Here is a 15,844-nt window from a genome sequence, read left to right on the forward strand (position 1 = left end):
TCATGATATTAAGTACTGAATTGGGTGGGCTGTTCGCACCGTGCGCCTACGACAGCAGAACGAGGAGGAATGCATTTGATTTACACTTTGTATATCAATTCCAGTTTTCGTGTTTATATTTTCCGCGACCCTTTGACAGCAGAAACAACCTGCTGTAGCGCATCTCCATTGGGGACAAGGGGAGGTGACGGGCGCGATGACGCGGGGCGACGGTCCGCAGGTGCACGGTTCGGATCCGCCTTCACTCCGCATATATCCGCCACGGAGCGCGCTCGTCGTATCATCCGATACTGGCCTTCACCGCTGTTGCCCGCCCGCCCGTCAGCTGTGGTTCACTTTCTTTCCGGTGGCTGCCAGCTCCGATCCATTCTATCTAAGATTTGCTGTTCAAATAGATTTGGATTCGGTATAATTTCATTACATTTCTCTTACCTTTGGCCAGACCCCGTTGCCGAGCTTCCCCCGTTGCCGTTGGCGCCGCTGCCGGCGGCTGATGGTGGGCCTGGGCCTGGGCAGCGGGCGGCGCAGCGCGCGCTCCACGCCGCCGTTGCTGCTCGTGCTGCTGCTGGCGCTGAGTGCGTGCATGGCCTTCCTCGTCCTCACCTACTGGCTGTCGAGCGCGCGCAGCTCCGAGCTGCAGGCACGCGTCGCCGTCCTCAACACCGAGATGCGGCGCGTGGCGTCTGATGTCGGCGTCGCCGAGCTGGCCAAGTATCAGCTGCAGGTGCAGCTGCAGGGCCAGCGGGAGGAAGCGGAGCGGCAAGCGCAGCTGCACCAGCAGTATCTTCAGTCGGAGATCCGCGCTTGTCACGATGTAAAGGTGAGGCTCAAAAGGACATAAAGCGCCGGAGAAACTCAGTGGGTCAGGCAGCATAGAAGATAGATCCAAAGTGTTGGAGTAACTCGGCGGGTCAGGTAGCATCTCTGGAGAAAGGGAATTGGTGAAGTGTCGTGTCGAGACACTTCAGACCGCATTAGACAGCATTTCTGGAGAACATAAGTAAGCGATGTTTAGTGTCTTCCTCAGACTCTTGAAGCATCCCGACCCGAAATGTTGCCCGTTAATGTCCTTCAGAGGTGTTGCCTGACTCGCTGAGTTACTCCAACACTTTTGTGTTTTACGCAAGGCCCTTCATTGATTATTTGTGGGACTAAAGATTTGGAAGGAGAAAACTAAAGGGAAGAAGTAAACGTCACGTCACGAATGTTATTGAATGAAAACAGAAAATGAATAAAAGCAAACAATGTCCATCAGGCCAGGCAGCATCTGTGGAGAGAGAAACGGTCGAAATTTAAGTTTGATCAAAACAAAGTGCTGGAGTAATGCAGCATTTCATTCTTTCCTTTCGGTACATATCTCTATAATACTAAAACTCTTCATCTTGTTTGTGGATATGTGTGTCAATTGGGTTAATTTTCCTATTTTCCAATTTTCTTTCAAATGCTAGGCCACAGCTTTCCCATTTCACACATTCTATTCACATTTTTCACGTCAAGGCGATAAACATCTGCCCGTCGCATTCCTACCTGTATTTCTGAACTTTTTAATCATTTAAAGTTTTAAAACCAGCCCGAAAACTCACCCATTTCGGAAAAAACCTGAGTGATGTCACAATGCACTCGCAAGGCAGGACGGGACACTCCAGGAGGGAGAGGCACACCAGCGCTCGCGTGGCGGTGGCTGACGACGTTGACGGGAAGGGTGGTGCTGGAGCTGGAGTGAGGGCCGAGCCCGGGGTTTCGGTTGGGACCAGGGCCGAGAAAGAAGCCGCTGGTGGAAACAAGGATGAACTTGGGTCCAGGGTCAGGAACGGTGAAGTCAGAACCTGCACTGTAGCCCAGGCGACGGCCGAGCTGATGGCTGGAGGCTGCCGCTGGAACCAAGAACGAGCCTGGGTCTACAGTCAGGCCTGGGTCGAGTACGAGAACCAGGCCCAGTTCCAGGCCCTGGTGCTGCTCTACGACCTGGGTAGTTCCTGAGGGAGTGAGGGGAGGAGGATGGAGATGGGGTCGGGTCTCTACCCCCCTCCCTCTCTGCCCCTCTCCATCTCTACCCCCTCCCACTCTCTCTACTCCTCTCCCTCTACCCTCCCTCTCTACTCCCCTCCCTCTCTCTACCCCCTCCTCCTCCACCCCCTCCCTCCGTCTCTACCCCTATCCCTCTCTGCCTCCCCTCTCTCTACCCCTATCCCTCTCTGCCACCCCTCTCTCTACCCCCTCCCTCTCTAGGGAGTGGTGAGTGATGAAATATTGTGTTCGGGGACCAGCCCTCCCCTGTGACGCCGTGCTCCCCCCCCCCCCCCGGATTGGGGGACGATACAATTAAACGTTCGTGACATGTAATTGTGATTCTGGGTAAGTATAATTGTCCAGTTCCAATAAATAGAATTTGGCCTGAAATGATTACTCTGGTTCTCTTTCTGCAGATGCTGTCAAAAAGTGTTTCCAGGATTTAATGTTATTTATAAAACTTCAGAGTTTATCTTGCTGCAAATTATAGTTAACAAAATGGGCAGATTTTTGTGCATAATTTCAATATAATTTGCTAATGAAATCTCCACAAAATTTTGGATATTTAACTATTACTATTTATCGCCACTTGGATACAAAAAATATAATTGCCCTGACGTCAACTCAACTGTCCATCCTACCTTTGGGGAGTTAATCTGGAGTGCTAACCTTTTTGTTACTCATTAGTTAACTCTGGATAGTCAAAACATTTGCATCTTTTCCTTTTTGTACACAAATATATGTTGATGACATCCTAAAATGGCATTTTAGTACAATGTCTCGGTGAGTCATCATCTATTAATATTCATGTCTAACCTGATTTACAAATGATAGATATCTGATGGATAGTACTGTATTGTTATTGCTGGTGAAAGTATTTTTGTTGCTGTGTATCAATAAGAATAATGTATTATGATTTTTAAAAAAGTACACAAGTGCTGGAATAACTCTGCAGGTCGGGCAGCATCTCTGGAGGACATGGATAGGGACGTTTTTTGTCGAGGTCCTTCTGTTGACCCATTGCCCTAACCCGAAATGGTGCCTATTCATCCTAAAATGCTGCCTGATCTGCTGAGTAACTTCAGCATTTTGTTTTTTTTTTGTAAACGAGGATTAGACCTTGTGTCTAATGTGTCATATGAATGGCTTAATATACAAAATGCACCACACCCTGTAAAACAGTGATCTACGGATCTGTGGAATTCAGTGCGTAACTGAACGTAAATAGAGGGTTGGACTCGTTTTCCAGGCCACCTTCACAAAGTTGGTCTTTACTCGAGATGGCAATGTAACCGAAATAGTGCGCTAAAAATATATTTTAAACAAACTCACTTGATTGTACAATCCCATGACAGTCGAGAACAAGATAGTTAACCATTGCACAACTTCCTCTTGATTTCTATTTTTTTGCTCCCAGAACATCTTGAAAGCTTTTGTCAAGGAAGCAGTTAATAAATTTTGCCCTCAGAGAATTGGCATGCTGTTCTTCAGTACCAGTGGTGCTGTATATGTGGAGTTCACACGTCTTCCTGTGACTGGCTGGATTCTCTCTGGGTCTCCCATTTCCAAGGGGTTGAAGGGTTGGTAAGTTAATCGGCAACTCAGAATTGCACCCAATATATACGTGGTAGAACATGATACAAGAGCATAATAGATATATGTTGCATCTTTCTAATCTTGAAACCATCCTAAAGTGTACATAACCAACCAAATACATGCAAGATCCCTATGTTAGGACTGAGATGAGGAAACATTTTTTCACCCAGAGTTGTGAATCTGGAATTCTCTGCCACAAGGCAGTGGAGGCCAATTCACTGGATGTTTTCAAGAGAGTTAGATTTAGCTCTTAGGGCTAAGGGAATCGAGGGATATTGGGATAAAGCAGGAACGGGATACTGATTTTAGATGATCAGCCATGATCATATTGAATAGCGGTGCTGGCTCAGGCCTGTTTCTATGTCTGGTAATTATTGTAGTATGTTTCTATGTCTGGTAATTATTGTAGTACAAACAAGCAATTTTAGTTTAGTTTTGAGATATAGCGCGGAAACAGGCCCTTCGGCCCACCGAGTCCGCACCGCACATTAACACTATCCTACACACACTAGGGACAATTTACACTTATACCAAGCCAATTTACCTACATACCTGTATGTCTTTGGAGTCTTGGAGAAAACCCATGCGATCACTGTGAGAATGTACAAACTCCGTACAGACAGCACCCGCACTCAGAATCAAACCCAGGTCTCCGGTACTGCAAGCGCTGTAAGACAGCAACTACTTCTGCGCCACCATGCTGTCCTGTGCATGTGTGCATGCTTTCACTGTTGTTGACCCAAGGTTAGATGCTAATTAGAACAGCTGGAAATACTGGATTTCTATGATTATGTAATATTGAGAAAAAAGCCCCATCCAAATCCCAATCATAAAATGTGTACAAATATTTTCCTCAAATTGGGGGTTGAGCAGCACAATGGCATGGTACAGCTGTACCATCCAGCTCCAGCAACCCAGGTTTAATTCTGACTGTCTCAGTTTCCTCTGGACATTTTGGTTGCAGCCCATGTCAAAGATGTTTGGATTGGAAGATTTAATGGCCATTGTAGATTGTTTAGGATAGAAAACAAGGACAACTTACTGTTTAACGTTAAAAGAGGACTACAAAGAGCTAATTAGAGAGTCAGTATAGGGCCATTCTTTGGAAAGCTAACCAAAATGTCACACATGTGACCAGATGTCATCACATAAAGTAATGCATTAAAAATGATTGTAAGTGATTAATCTTATTCATTGCTATTTTCCTACCCACAGAACTATAATGTATGTCTTCTAAAGATATGAAAATTCTAGCTTTTTAAAATTCAGTTTGTAACATAAAACTGTTATGAAAGAAATGCTTCCGTGTGAAATCACACATGTGACCAGTCATATTTGACCTCTGGCCCGAAACAAACATTGTCAGCATAAAATAAAAAATTCACTTGATAAACTTTGAAAAAATATGAATCATATATACAGTACAAAACAATATACCTGTAATGCTTTCAGAATTAGGAGAGATGTATTCCACAATTTTTCATATATTTGGTCACACACATGACTAAGAATAGGGCCCATTGCTTTTTGCAGAGCAAATTGTGTCATGGGCACGAGAATTAGTTTGTTTTGAGGTGACCAAGATGATTGAGGGTAGTAGATGTTCTTTGCATGGACTTTAAGGCATTTGACAAAATACTTCATGCTAGGGTTTCAAACGTTTCAAAGGTCTTTTATTGTCACGTGTGATGAAGCCGAATTTTAGTTAAAAATATAAGAAGATATTAAATTGGCTTCTGGGCTAGCTTGCATCTTATATTTAGTCTCAAATTAGGTTTGCCTCGGGTTGCGGCGTGTGAGATAATAAATCTTATAACATTGTCTCCCAAGTGACAAGCAGAGAGGAGAAGCTAGAGAGATCCCTTTGATGTAAGATGTCATAAACCAAATGACCAATGTTTATGAGGGCGAAGTGACAGGAACCAGGGAAGTGGAAAGATAAGATGCCATAAACCAAAGCAAGTGACAGAGAGGAAGCAGCGAAAGAGCTAGGATGATCTCTTTGGAGATAAAATGACCTAAAACAAATGGCCAATGTTTTTAGTATATCTTGTACCATGTAAACAAAATGCCTTTGATGTGATGCATTCTGTGGAAACCTTTTCCTGTACCTCTGACCATGACTAATGTCTGTGGAATGTGCTAAGGGGACAAAAAAACCCTATTTAAGGCAATGTAATTCTGTTGTTCAGAGAAGGGGACCGAGGACAGTCGAGTGTCTACATTGGTCACTTAGCTGGAATTCTTGCTCCCTTCCATCGGCCGATGTTAAGTAAAGTTTTGAACTGGTCTACCAAACAGTTTGTGTGGTGTCTGTTTATTAAGAAGCGAACTGGTTTAGTAGTTAAGAAAAGTAGCTTTTTCATTGGCGTTTTTTTGGCAGGCCTCGCTGGGACCACATCAACGGCTGACTATGCAAGAGGTTGCAGAGGTTGCCGGGATTGGAGGGGAGATAACTGAGCTCTATCGGCCCCCTTGTAAGACCGACTCCCTAGAAACTCCCGGGAACGTCTGTGATCCTTCATCAGACATTGAATTGGTTCCCTGCCGAGGTTCTTAGAAACAGACAAAGGTAAGACCAGTTGGGCTTTATATTTTTTTTTTTAAGAAGGGATTGTGTATGTATTTTTAAGACGGAATTGTGTATGTATTTTTAAGAAGGAATTGTGTATATTTTTAAGGACTTGAGCGGTTTCTCTTTCTCTTTTTCTCTCTCTGTCTATCTCTCTTTTTCTCTCTACTAAGGGCTCATCAGCCTCGTTGAGCCATCCGTGATTTGTCGGGTTGAGATACGGGGGTTGAGATGTGCGTCTGGCTTATTGAGACATCCAAAGAGTTGTCGGATTCAGAAATAATTGGCAATGTATATTAAAGAATTAAGAAGTCTGCCAGGTTGAGAAACGGGGGTCCCGGTTAGCGGGTCTGCTTCGTTGAGATACTTGGGTCGTATATTAAAGAGTTAAAGTCAGCCAAATTGAGAAACTGGGGTCTCATTTAGTGGGTCAGCCTGGTTGAAATATTTGGAATTAAGAAGTCTGTTTTCTCTCTCTCTATCTATCTATGGGGAATGCTCTGGATACCAGTCCAATATATGTGTTATTTGAATCCTAAGTATAAGAAATTTAGAATGTTAAGTTGCAAGTTGACCAAACGGTTGGGGGATGAATCCTGGCCAGTAGGGGGCACATGGAATGTAGAGACATTTATATGGGAAAGGAAGGCAGGAAAGAAATGGAAGAAAGGAATTAAAACATGGAAAGCAGAAGCAGAGAAGAGAAGCATGAGGAGAGTTCGAAGTTGGATGGATACTGCGTGTAAACAAGGGATAGAGTTACGAAATAAGGATGGAACTATGAAAGGATGGAAAGTATTGCAACTAGAATGCCAGTGGGCAGAGGAACAAGAGAAAATAATTAAAAGACAGACAGGAGGTGATAAACAGGTGATGGTTAGTAAAAATAAACCCAGTACTGGTAAATCCTCTGGAGGAGACTTCATGTCTGGCTCGACGACCCTATTTGGTAATGAAGATGAGGAGTTAGATAATCTTGTGAGATGTCCACCTCCCTATGCCCTACCAATAGCAGTGGCATCCTTACCTGGGACAGTTCCGTCAGTAATATCCCTATTCCTTGAAGTTCTGACCTTACAAAGCTCCCCAGGATTGGGAGCACGGGAATGCCTTTCTGTGCGTAATTTGTTTAAGGCATTGATGCTACCAGAACAGCTGGTTATTATTAAATGTACTGCACACACTGGTGCTGGGGACCCTATAGCAAAAGGTAATGAATTTGCCGATAGTGTATCCAAACAGTGCAGCCTGTACATCCAAATGCGTAGTGACAGCAAATAGAACAGTCCTGCCAAACATGAGGGAGGTATGTACATTACAGAGGGACGCCTCTTATATATAATAATAACTATGGAAACAAGAGGGCTGTGCCATTGATACAGCACACCCCACTTGGACAAGTTGGTGTATACGATACATTTTTACCCGTCTTACCCATGCTGGTAAGGAGGGAATGATAGGATAACAAAGGAAATGTGGTGGCAGGCCTCTGAATGTAAAATTTGCCAATGAAGTAATCCAGGCAAACCAATTAAGATACACTCAGGGGTGACGCCAATGCCTTCACGATCGTTTGAATGCATACAGGTAGATTTTATTGAAATGCCAAGGGCCCAGTGTTATAAATATTGCTTAGTGATTTTAGATTTATTTAGCAGGTGGAGTGAAGCTCTACCAACCACTATTAATAAGGAAAAATGTGCACATTTTAATATCAGACAGCAATTCACTGTGTACACCACCCACAGGCATCTGGGATGGTGGAAAGAGTCAATGGGGATTGCAAAACAAAATTACCCCGGAGGTAAATCCTTTTTCTGACAAGCAACTATGTTATAAAAAAATTGGGGATGAAGGAAAATTCAATGGAGAAATGAGGATAGGGTAGGGAGACTGAAAAGTCAAGGGGAGTCTGACTATTCATGATCTGCATCAATGTCCAATTAGGGTTAGGTAACCAGGATTTTGGTAAACATAAGTCTTGTCAAAAAAAGGGAAAGTAAATTACAAAGAGATGTCTTTGAAGATGAAATATTATATACTGCTGGTAAACCAATGTTTTTGTATATGTACTGCTTGTAAAGCAATGTTTTTTGTATGTGGAATGTGTGAAATTCGAAGCAATGAGCAAAGTTGTGTGTCGCTTTAAGAAGTTTGTCCTTTAAAATGCAAATGGACAAAGTTTATGGTGTGCTCCATTAAGAAACAGGCATGAATGGGGGGGGCAGAGCTATACTCGAATGATAAAATGTGTTGGTTGATTATAAATCTTTTGAACCAAGTTTTAAAAAAAAAAAAAAAGACTCATCCCGATTAAAGTGTTAAATGAGATTGGAAATGTCAAAATTACAGAGAAAAAGAAAATGTATTATTGATTACTGATTCTGAGTGAGTTCTTTTGGGAAAGATTGTTTTGATATGATAACAGAGGTTGTCTTTTAAAATGCAAATGAAGCAAGATTACTGTTTTCAAGCAAACAAAAAGATGTTGAAACATGTGCTGTGTGAGGGAAATGAAGGTACCTGTACATGAAAAATTGTCTTATGACTTACAAAAGGGGGTTTGAGGGAACTTACAATGAGGGATGAAAGGTGAGAAGATAAAGTAGATTGGGGAAGAGAACATATTTGGAGAATTGAATATTCAGGTGGAGAGAGCCTCTTCGGATATAATCGGATTAAAGAATAAGTTCACAGGGAAGGGTTAGGAAGGAACTGGAGATACTGGAGGATCAAAGGTAGACAAAAGTGCTGGAGAAACTCAGCTGGTGAACAAGATTTACAACTTTTTATTGATGCAGGAAAAGCTGCTGTGTCCACCCCCTGGAGAGTGGGGGGAAGCCACCTACAGGCCCTGGGCAATTAACTAATTATGTATGGACGGCAATTAAACCATGTCTTGCCAGATCTACATTCCCAGGTTGGAGGAGCTTTGCTGGAAGCCATAAAAGCTATACGATGACGGGAGTGCTGGGACAAGAAGAAATTGAGATTGTGTTGAAAAGAACAACCAAGTGTTGCTAACAACATGAACTGCTGTAAAGATTGAAGATCATCGTCGCTGGATACATTTGATTGACAGTGAACAGTTTGTGGAAACAAGGACAATGGGCTATTGACGCTCCCTTTATTCTGGGGTGGCCCAGCCCACATGGACTGAACTTTCTTCAGAATGGCAAGCTTGCGGACTAACCCACATTTAAAGGATGGTACACACCTCCTTTTAAACAAGATTGAAGTCAAACATGAAAAGCGCAGCAAAGATACCCTGACTACAGTCTGTAAGAAGTCTGCAAAGGCCAGTTAAATCTACCTTTTTTTGCCACAACCAAGGCACTGGTGTATTTTTAGGAAACAGTATATTTGTGACAGGGCATTGTTATGTTGCAAATGCAGTGCCACACAAGAGAAGCATGAACCAGTTACACCAGTACACGGGGAATTCCAAGTGAAGCCGAATAAAGGCTGAGCAATTTTTATGATCCTTTTCCTGTCCTATGGTAGTATATTAGTGTCACATCCGGGGGAGGTTGGTGGCCATTTAAAATGTTTGGAGGGACTTGTGAAACGATTGTCCACTATGAATTGATTGTGTTTCTGGTGTACTATTAATTTGTCTGATGCGATGCTTATGGTCTTTCCTATGTACTCAGCAAGGACTGTAGTTATCAAAATTTTGATAAAAGGATGGAATGATGAAGCCGAATTTTAGTTAAAAATATGAGAAATTAAATTGGCTTCTGGGCTAGCTTACATCTTATATTTAGTCTCAAATTAGGTTTGCCTCGGGTTGCGGTGTGTGAGATAATAAATCCTATAATATTGTCTCCCAAGTGACAAGCAGAGAGGAGAAGCTAGAGAGATCCCTTTGATGTAAGATGTCATAAACTAAATGACCAATGCTTATGTGGGGCGAATTGACGAGAGAGGAACCAGGGAAGTGGAAAGATAAGATGCCATAAACCAAATGGCCTATGTTTATGAGGGACCAAGTGACAGAGAGGAAGCAGCGAAAGAGCTAGGATGATCTCTTTGGAGATAAAATGACCTAAAACAAATGGCCAATGTTTTTAGTATATCTTGTACCATGTAAACAAAATGCCTTTGATGTGATGCATTCTGTGGAAACCTTTTCCTGTACCTCTGACCATGACTAATGTCTGTGGAATGTGCTAAGGGGACAAAAAAACCCTATTTAAGGCAATGTGATTCCGTTGTTCAGAGAAGGGGACCGAGGACAGTCGAGTGTCTACATTGGTCATTTAGCTGGAATTCTTGCTCCCTTCCATCGGCCGATGTTAAGTAAAGTTTTGAACTGGTCTACCAAACAGTTTGTGTGGTGTTTAAGAAGGAACTGCAGATGCTGGAGAATCGAAGGTTACACAAGGTCTGAAGAAGGTTACACAATGTCTGAAAGTTACACAAGGTCTGAAAGTTACACAAGGTTACACAAGGTCTGAAGAAGGGTTTCGGCCCGAAACGTTGCCTATTTCCTTCGCTCCATAGATGCTGCTGCACCCGCTGAGTTTCTCCAGCTTGTTTGTGTGGTGTCTGTTTATTAAGAAGCGAACCTGGTTTAGTAGTTAAGAAAAGTAGCTTTTTCACGTGTACCAATTAAGGTTCAGTGACTAACCATATAATAACCATATAACCATATAACATGCATAGGATTGATGGTGACTTTGTAGTTCGTCTTCAGAACTGGCTTACCCATAGAAGTCAGAGGGTAGTGGTGGTAGTGTATTATTCAGTGGAGTTCCACAGGTATCTGTCCTGCAAACCTCTGTTTCTTGTGATATAAACAAATGACTTGAACATAAATGTAGATGAGTGGGTTAGTAGGTTTGCAATCGACACAAAAGTTAATGGCATTGTGGACAGTGAAGAAGGCTGTCAAAGGATACAGCAGGATATAGATCAGTTACAGATATGCCTGGAGAAATCGCAGATGGAGTTTAATCTGAGCAAGGGAGAGGTGTTGCACATTGAGAACTTAAATGTAAAGGGGTACTATACAGTTAGTGGCATCAGCCTTAGCAACTTTTTGGTACAAGGGGGCCTTGGAATTAAAGTCCATAGCTTCCTGAAAACTGCTACACTAGTAGATAAAATAGTAAACGAGTTGTATGGTACGCTCTCCCTCGTCAGTTTGGCCCCTGAATACAAGAGCCAGGAACTCATGTTTCAGCTTTATAGAATTTTGATGAGGCTTCATTTGGAGTATCGTGCGCAGTTCTGGTTGTCCATTTGCAGCAAGGATGTGGAAGCCTTGGAGTGTATACAGAAGAGCTTTACCACAATGCTGCCTGGATTAGCAAGGACTTGGACTTATTTTCTAATTGCATTTTGTGCTGATGTCTTATTTCAACAGTGTTTTCTGCTGTGTTTGATTTGTGTGTGATTTGTTTTGGGTGTTGTTTGAATCGATGTGCCTGTGTTGCTGCTACAAGTAGAATTTTCATTGTACTTATACCCCGCTAGACCCGTTCATGTGACAATAAACTGAACTTGACTTGAGATTGGGGAGATAAAAAAAGAGGAATTTATCAACACCGTAAATCAGATTTATTTGAAGCTTAAAGTGGTTTTCATTTGATTTTTATGGCCTATTGCTTTGTTTTATGTTCCTTCCTGCTCTGATGTCAGGTTATATTTATTTATCTTTTATTATTTGTGCTATAAGAATGACTGATTCTGAAATATACAGGACTAAATATAAAATAACACAGTCTATATCTATCTCCAGAGTTGAAAAGAAGCATGGAAGTAGATAAAGAAACTTAAGAACTGTTGTTCTCTGATGTTAATTTCATTATTTTCCTTACAAAAGGACATTAGCTAATTAATGTCTTTTATATGGAAAACGAAAAAGATCAGAGATGCAAGAAATTTGAAATGCTGGGAACACATGGCAAGTCTGGTAGCATTTGTGGAAAGAAACAGTAAATGGTTCAGGGTGAAGACAGAATATATTGTTTTTTGTTTCATTGGCTCGTGTTAGAGTCCGCTGTGGTTCAGATGGTATCATTGCTGGAATGGAGTCTGACTTGATTGTGGGTTCAAGTCTCGCAGTTTTCATTCTAGTACAATATTTATGAAATGGTGGTGCTACTGCCTTTGGATGAAATTTTAAACCAAGGCTGTGTCTGGACCACCATTTCTTCTTGACCCCCCCCCCGGTAAAATATCCCACGGCATCATGTCAAAAGGAGTAAGCAGAGTTCCTCCCCATGTCAAATTGCAGCCAAAAAAAAATATTTTGTTGATTAGTAAGTATGCAGATGATACTAAGATAGGTGGGGTTGCGGGTAATGAAGTAGAGTTTCAAAGTCTACAGAGAGATTTATGCCAGTTGGAAGAGTGGGCTGAAAGATGGCAGATGGAGTTTAATGCTGATAAGTGTGAGGTGCTACATCTTGGCAGGACAAATCAAAATAGGACGTACATGGTAAATGGTAGGGAATTGAAGAATGTAGGTGAACAGAGGGATCTGGGAATAACTGTGCACAGTTCCCTGAAAGTGGAATCTCGTGTAGATAGGGTGGTAAAGAAAGATTTTGGTGTGCTGGCCTTTATAAATCAGAGCATTGAGTATAGAAGTTGGGATGTAATGTTAAAATTGTACAAGGCATTGGTGAGGCCAATTCTGGAGTATGGTGTACAATTTTGGTCGCCTAATTATAGGAAGGATGTCAACAAAATAGAGAGAGTACAGAGGAGATTTACTAGAATGTTGCCTGGGTTTCAGCAACTAAGTTACAGAGAAAGGTTGAACAAGTTAGGGCTTTATTCTTTGGAGCGCAGAAGGTTAAGGGGGGGACGATAGAGGTTTTTAAAATGATGAGAGGGATAGACGGAGTTGACGTGGAAAAGCTTTTCCCACTGAGAGTAGGGAAGATTCAAACAAGGGGACATGACTTGAGAATTAAGGGACTGAAGTTTAGGGGTAACATGAGGGGGAACTTCTTTACTCAGAGAGTGGTAGCTGTGTGGAATGAGCTTCCAGTGAAGGTGGTGGAGGCAGGTTCATTTTTATCATTTAAAAATAAATTGGATAGTTATATGGATGGGAAGGGAATGGAGGGTTATGGTCTGAGCGCAGGTATATGGGACTAGGGGAGATTATGTGTTCGGCACGGACTAGAAGGGTTGAGATGGCCTGTTTCCGTGCTGTAATTGTTATATGGTTATATGATTGAAGGATATGTGTTTTGAACAAATTTGTTTCTGTGTTTCCCACAATATGTTTCAAATGTATTTAACTGGTCATAACGCAGTTAACAATTCGAGAATGCTAAATAGGTTGAGTAAAAGCAAGATTTTGGCGTATGTCAATGGAGGTGTTCACAGCACATATTCCAATGCATGGTGTTGTAAAAATGTTCAGAAGTAGTCATTCACGGTCTTGCAGAAGAAGAGATGGAGAGAATACAAGAAATGTCTGCAATAGAGTCGACATCAATTTGTCCAGGTGACACAATGTTTGGTGCTGGTTGAGGGTGGGGAATGATGCAAGTTAATTATCAATTGGGAGGCTTGTAAATAGAGGAAGATGAATGAATGAGGAGATTAAAGAAAAATGCTGGTACAGGTGCACAACCTTTAATCCGAATATCCAAATAACGAAAAGCTCCGAATAGCGGCCATTTTTTCAGTCCTTGAAGAAAGGTCCTTGAAGACGTTCACCGAGGGCGGCCTGCAGAGGTGACAGCGGAACCTCCCGTCGGTCCTCGAAGAAAGGGGAACTAAATCCCCATTAATAAAAGAGGTGAGGGTATATTGCGCGGGAGGGTTAATAATTGACAATCTGCTGCTGCCTGCCCGCTGAGTTTAAAAAGTTCCCACGGTAGACTCACGATACACAGTGTATCGTGAGTCTTGCGTGGGAACGTTTTAACTCTGAGGGCAGGCAGCAGCAGATTGTCGCTCCCTTCAGTTTCACCCCACCTACACCCCTCTGCTTCCCGGCCATGTGTGTGACCCCCTTCCATCCCCTCTCCAGTTCCCCGCCCATTGCACCGGCGCGGGGGCTTTGCACTGTCTTCACGTCGGCGATGCCAGCAGGTCAGTGCCAGTCACCGGAGGCGTCAGGACCAACGGGACACCGACCCCCAGGCCCACTGCAAGCACGGAGATCCCAGAGACCCACAGCCAGCAGCAGCCCAGCCCCGTTCCAATTCCAGAGGAACACGCTTCCCGTAGGGGCAGAAGCTGATGGTGTGCAAGGTACGCCTTGTTCTTGGGGTTGCAGATGAGGGGGCGCAGCTCGGGCTTTGACGTCTCCGGCCACCCTCCTGTACAGGAGCTGAGACTGGGAACTGTACCGCCCTTGCAGGTGAGTGGGGTTGTTTGCAGTTGCAGAGGGAGGGGGCAAGGGCGGTACAGTTCCCAGTCTCGGCTCCTGTCCAGGGGGGTGGCCGGAGACGTCAGGACCAACAGGAACCCCCTCCCCGATGGGCCGCTACAGCGACAAGTGGCAGTTCGCCACAGCCCGAGCTGCGCCCCCTCATCCGCAACTCTGGTTCCTCTGGAGTTGGAACGGGGCTGGGCTAGAGTTGCTGCTGTCTGTGAGTCTCCGTGATGTCCGTGCTTTCAGTCGGTGTCCCGTTGGTCCTGACGTCTCCGGCCACCCCCCTGGACAGGAGCTGAGACTGAACTGTACTGCCCTTGCCCCCTCCCTCTGCAACTGCAAACAACCCCACTCTCCTGCTCACCTGCAAGGGCGGTACAGTTCCCAGTCTCAGCTCCTGTACAGGGGGGTGGCCGAAGACGTCAGGACCATCAGAATCCGCTCCCCGATGGGCCGCTACGGCGACTAGTGGCAGTTCGCCCACATCCCGAGCTGCGCCCCCTCATCGGGACACCGACCCCCAGGTGCACTGCAAGCACGGAGATCCCAGATCAGCAACTCCAGCCCAGCCCCGCTCCAACTCCAGAGGAACACACTCCCCGTAGGGGCAGAAGCTGATGGTGTGCAAGGTACGTTTTGTTCTTGGGGTGGCGCAGCTCGGGCTGTGGGCGAACTGCCACTTGTCGCCGTAGCGTCCCATCGGGGAGCGGATTCCTCTGGAGTTGGAGGGACAGGGAGACACAGCGGCTTTTGAGAATGGTGGGCAATCACTTCCAAAGTTCTGCCCACACAGTCAGTACACCTCTCCTATACTTGTCTCCCGCACTAAGATTATCTCGCAGAGAATGATCCCAGCCTAACCCTCCCTATTCTCTCCTATTCTGCAAGAAAAAACTACATTGAAGACTCAAACTCGCGATCGAGTAACTGCCTGGATCGAGGCGCAAATTCGCGACCTTGCGGATATGAGCCGAGCACTCTACCACTGAGCCAGCCGTTAAAATCTACGCTAAAAATCTTCCAATCTGAAAGCCGAAACATTCCGAATTACGAAAAGTGTCTGGTCCCAAGGCTTTCGGATAAAAGGTTGTGCACCTGTACTGTGAAATGCAGAACACAGCAGCTGGTAATATTCATAAACCTGTTGGGTGGGGTGTCTTGGTTCTGTTCAGTATGTAGGGCAGCATTTCTCAACCTCTTTACCCTTGCGGAACTCTTGAAATAATTTTCATGTCTTAGGGAACCCCGGAGTTGGGGGTTGCCGGGCCCATTGCCATTTTGAGATCAACATTTTGACTCGCGTCACAATGGCAATC

The 15,844-nt window shown here is 44.1% G+C and overlaps 1 protein-coding gene across 2 annotated transcripts in view; it reads left to right on the forward strand.

The window, feature by feature from the left end:
• The first annotated feature begins 227 nt into the window (after window positions 1-227).
• Window positions 228-15,844, forward strand: part of LOC129695729 (Golgi membrane protein 1-like) — a 42,768-nt gene continuing 27,151 nt past the window's right edge. The window contains exon 1 of one of the 2 annotated variants that reach the window (XM_055632942.1): window positions 228-820. In XM_055632942.1, coding sequence (XP_055488917.1) covers window positions 494-820 — 327 coding nt within the window. In that variant the 5' untranslated portion in view covers window positions 228-493. The remainder of the gene's footprint in view (window positions 821-15,844) is intronic. The other variant, XM_055632941.1, reaches the window with a different exon arrangement.

The sequence above is a fragment of the Leucoraja erinacea genome, chromosome 3 (assembly GCF_028641065.1).
Source record: "Leucoraja erinacea ecotype New England chromosome 3, Leri_hhj_1, whole genome shotgun sequence".
NCBI lineage: Eukaryota > Metazoa > Chordata > Chondrichthyes > Rajiformes > Rajidae > Leucoraja > Leucoraja erinaceus.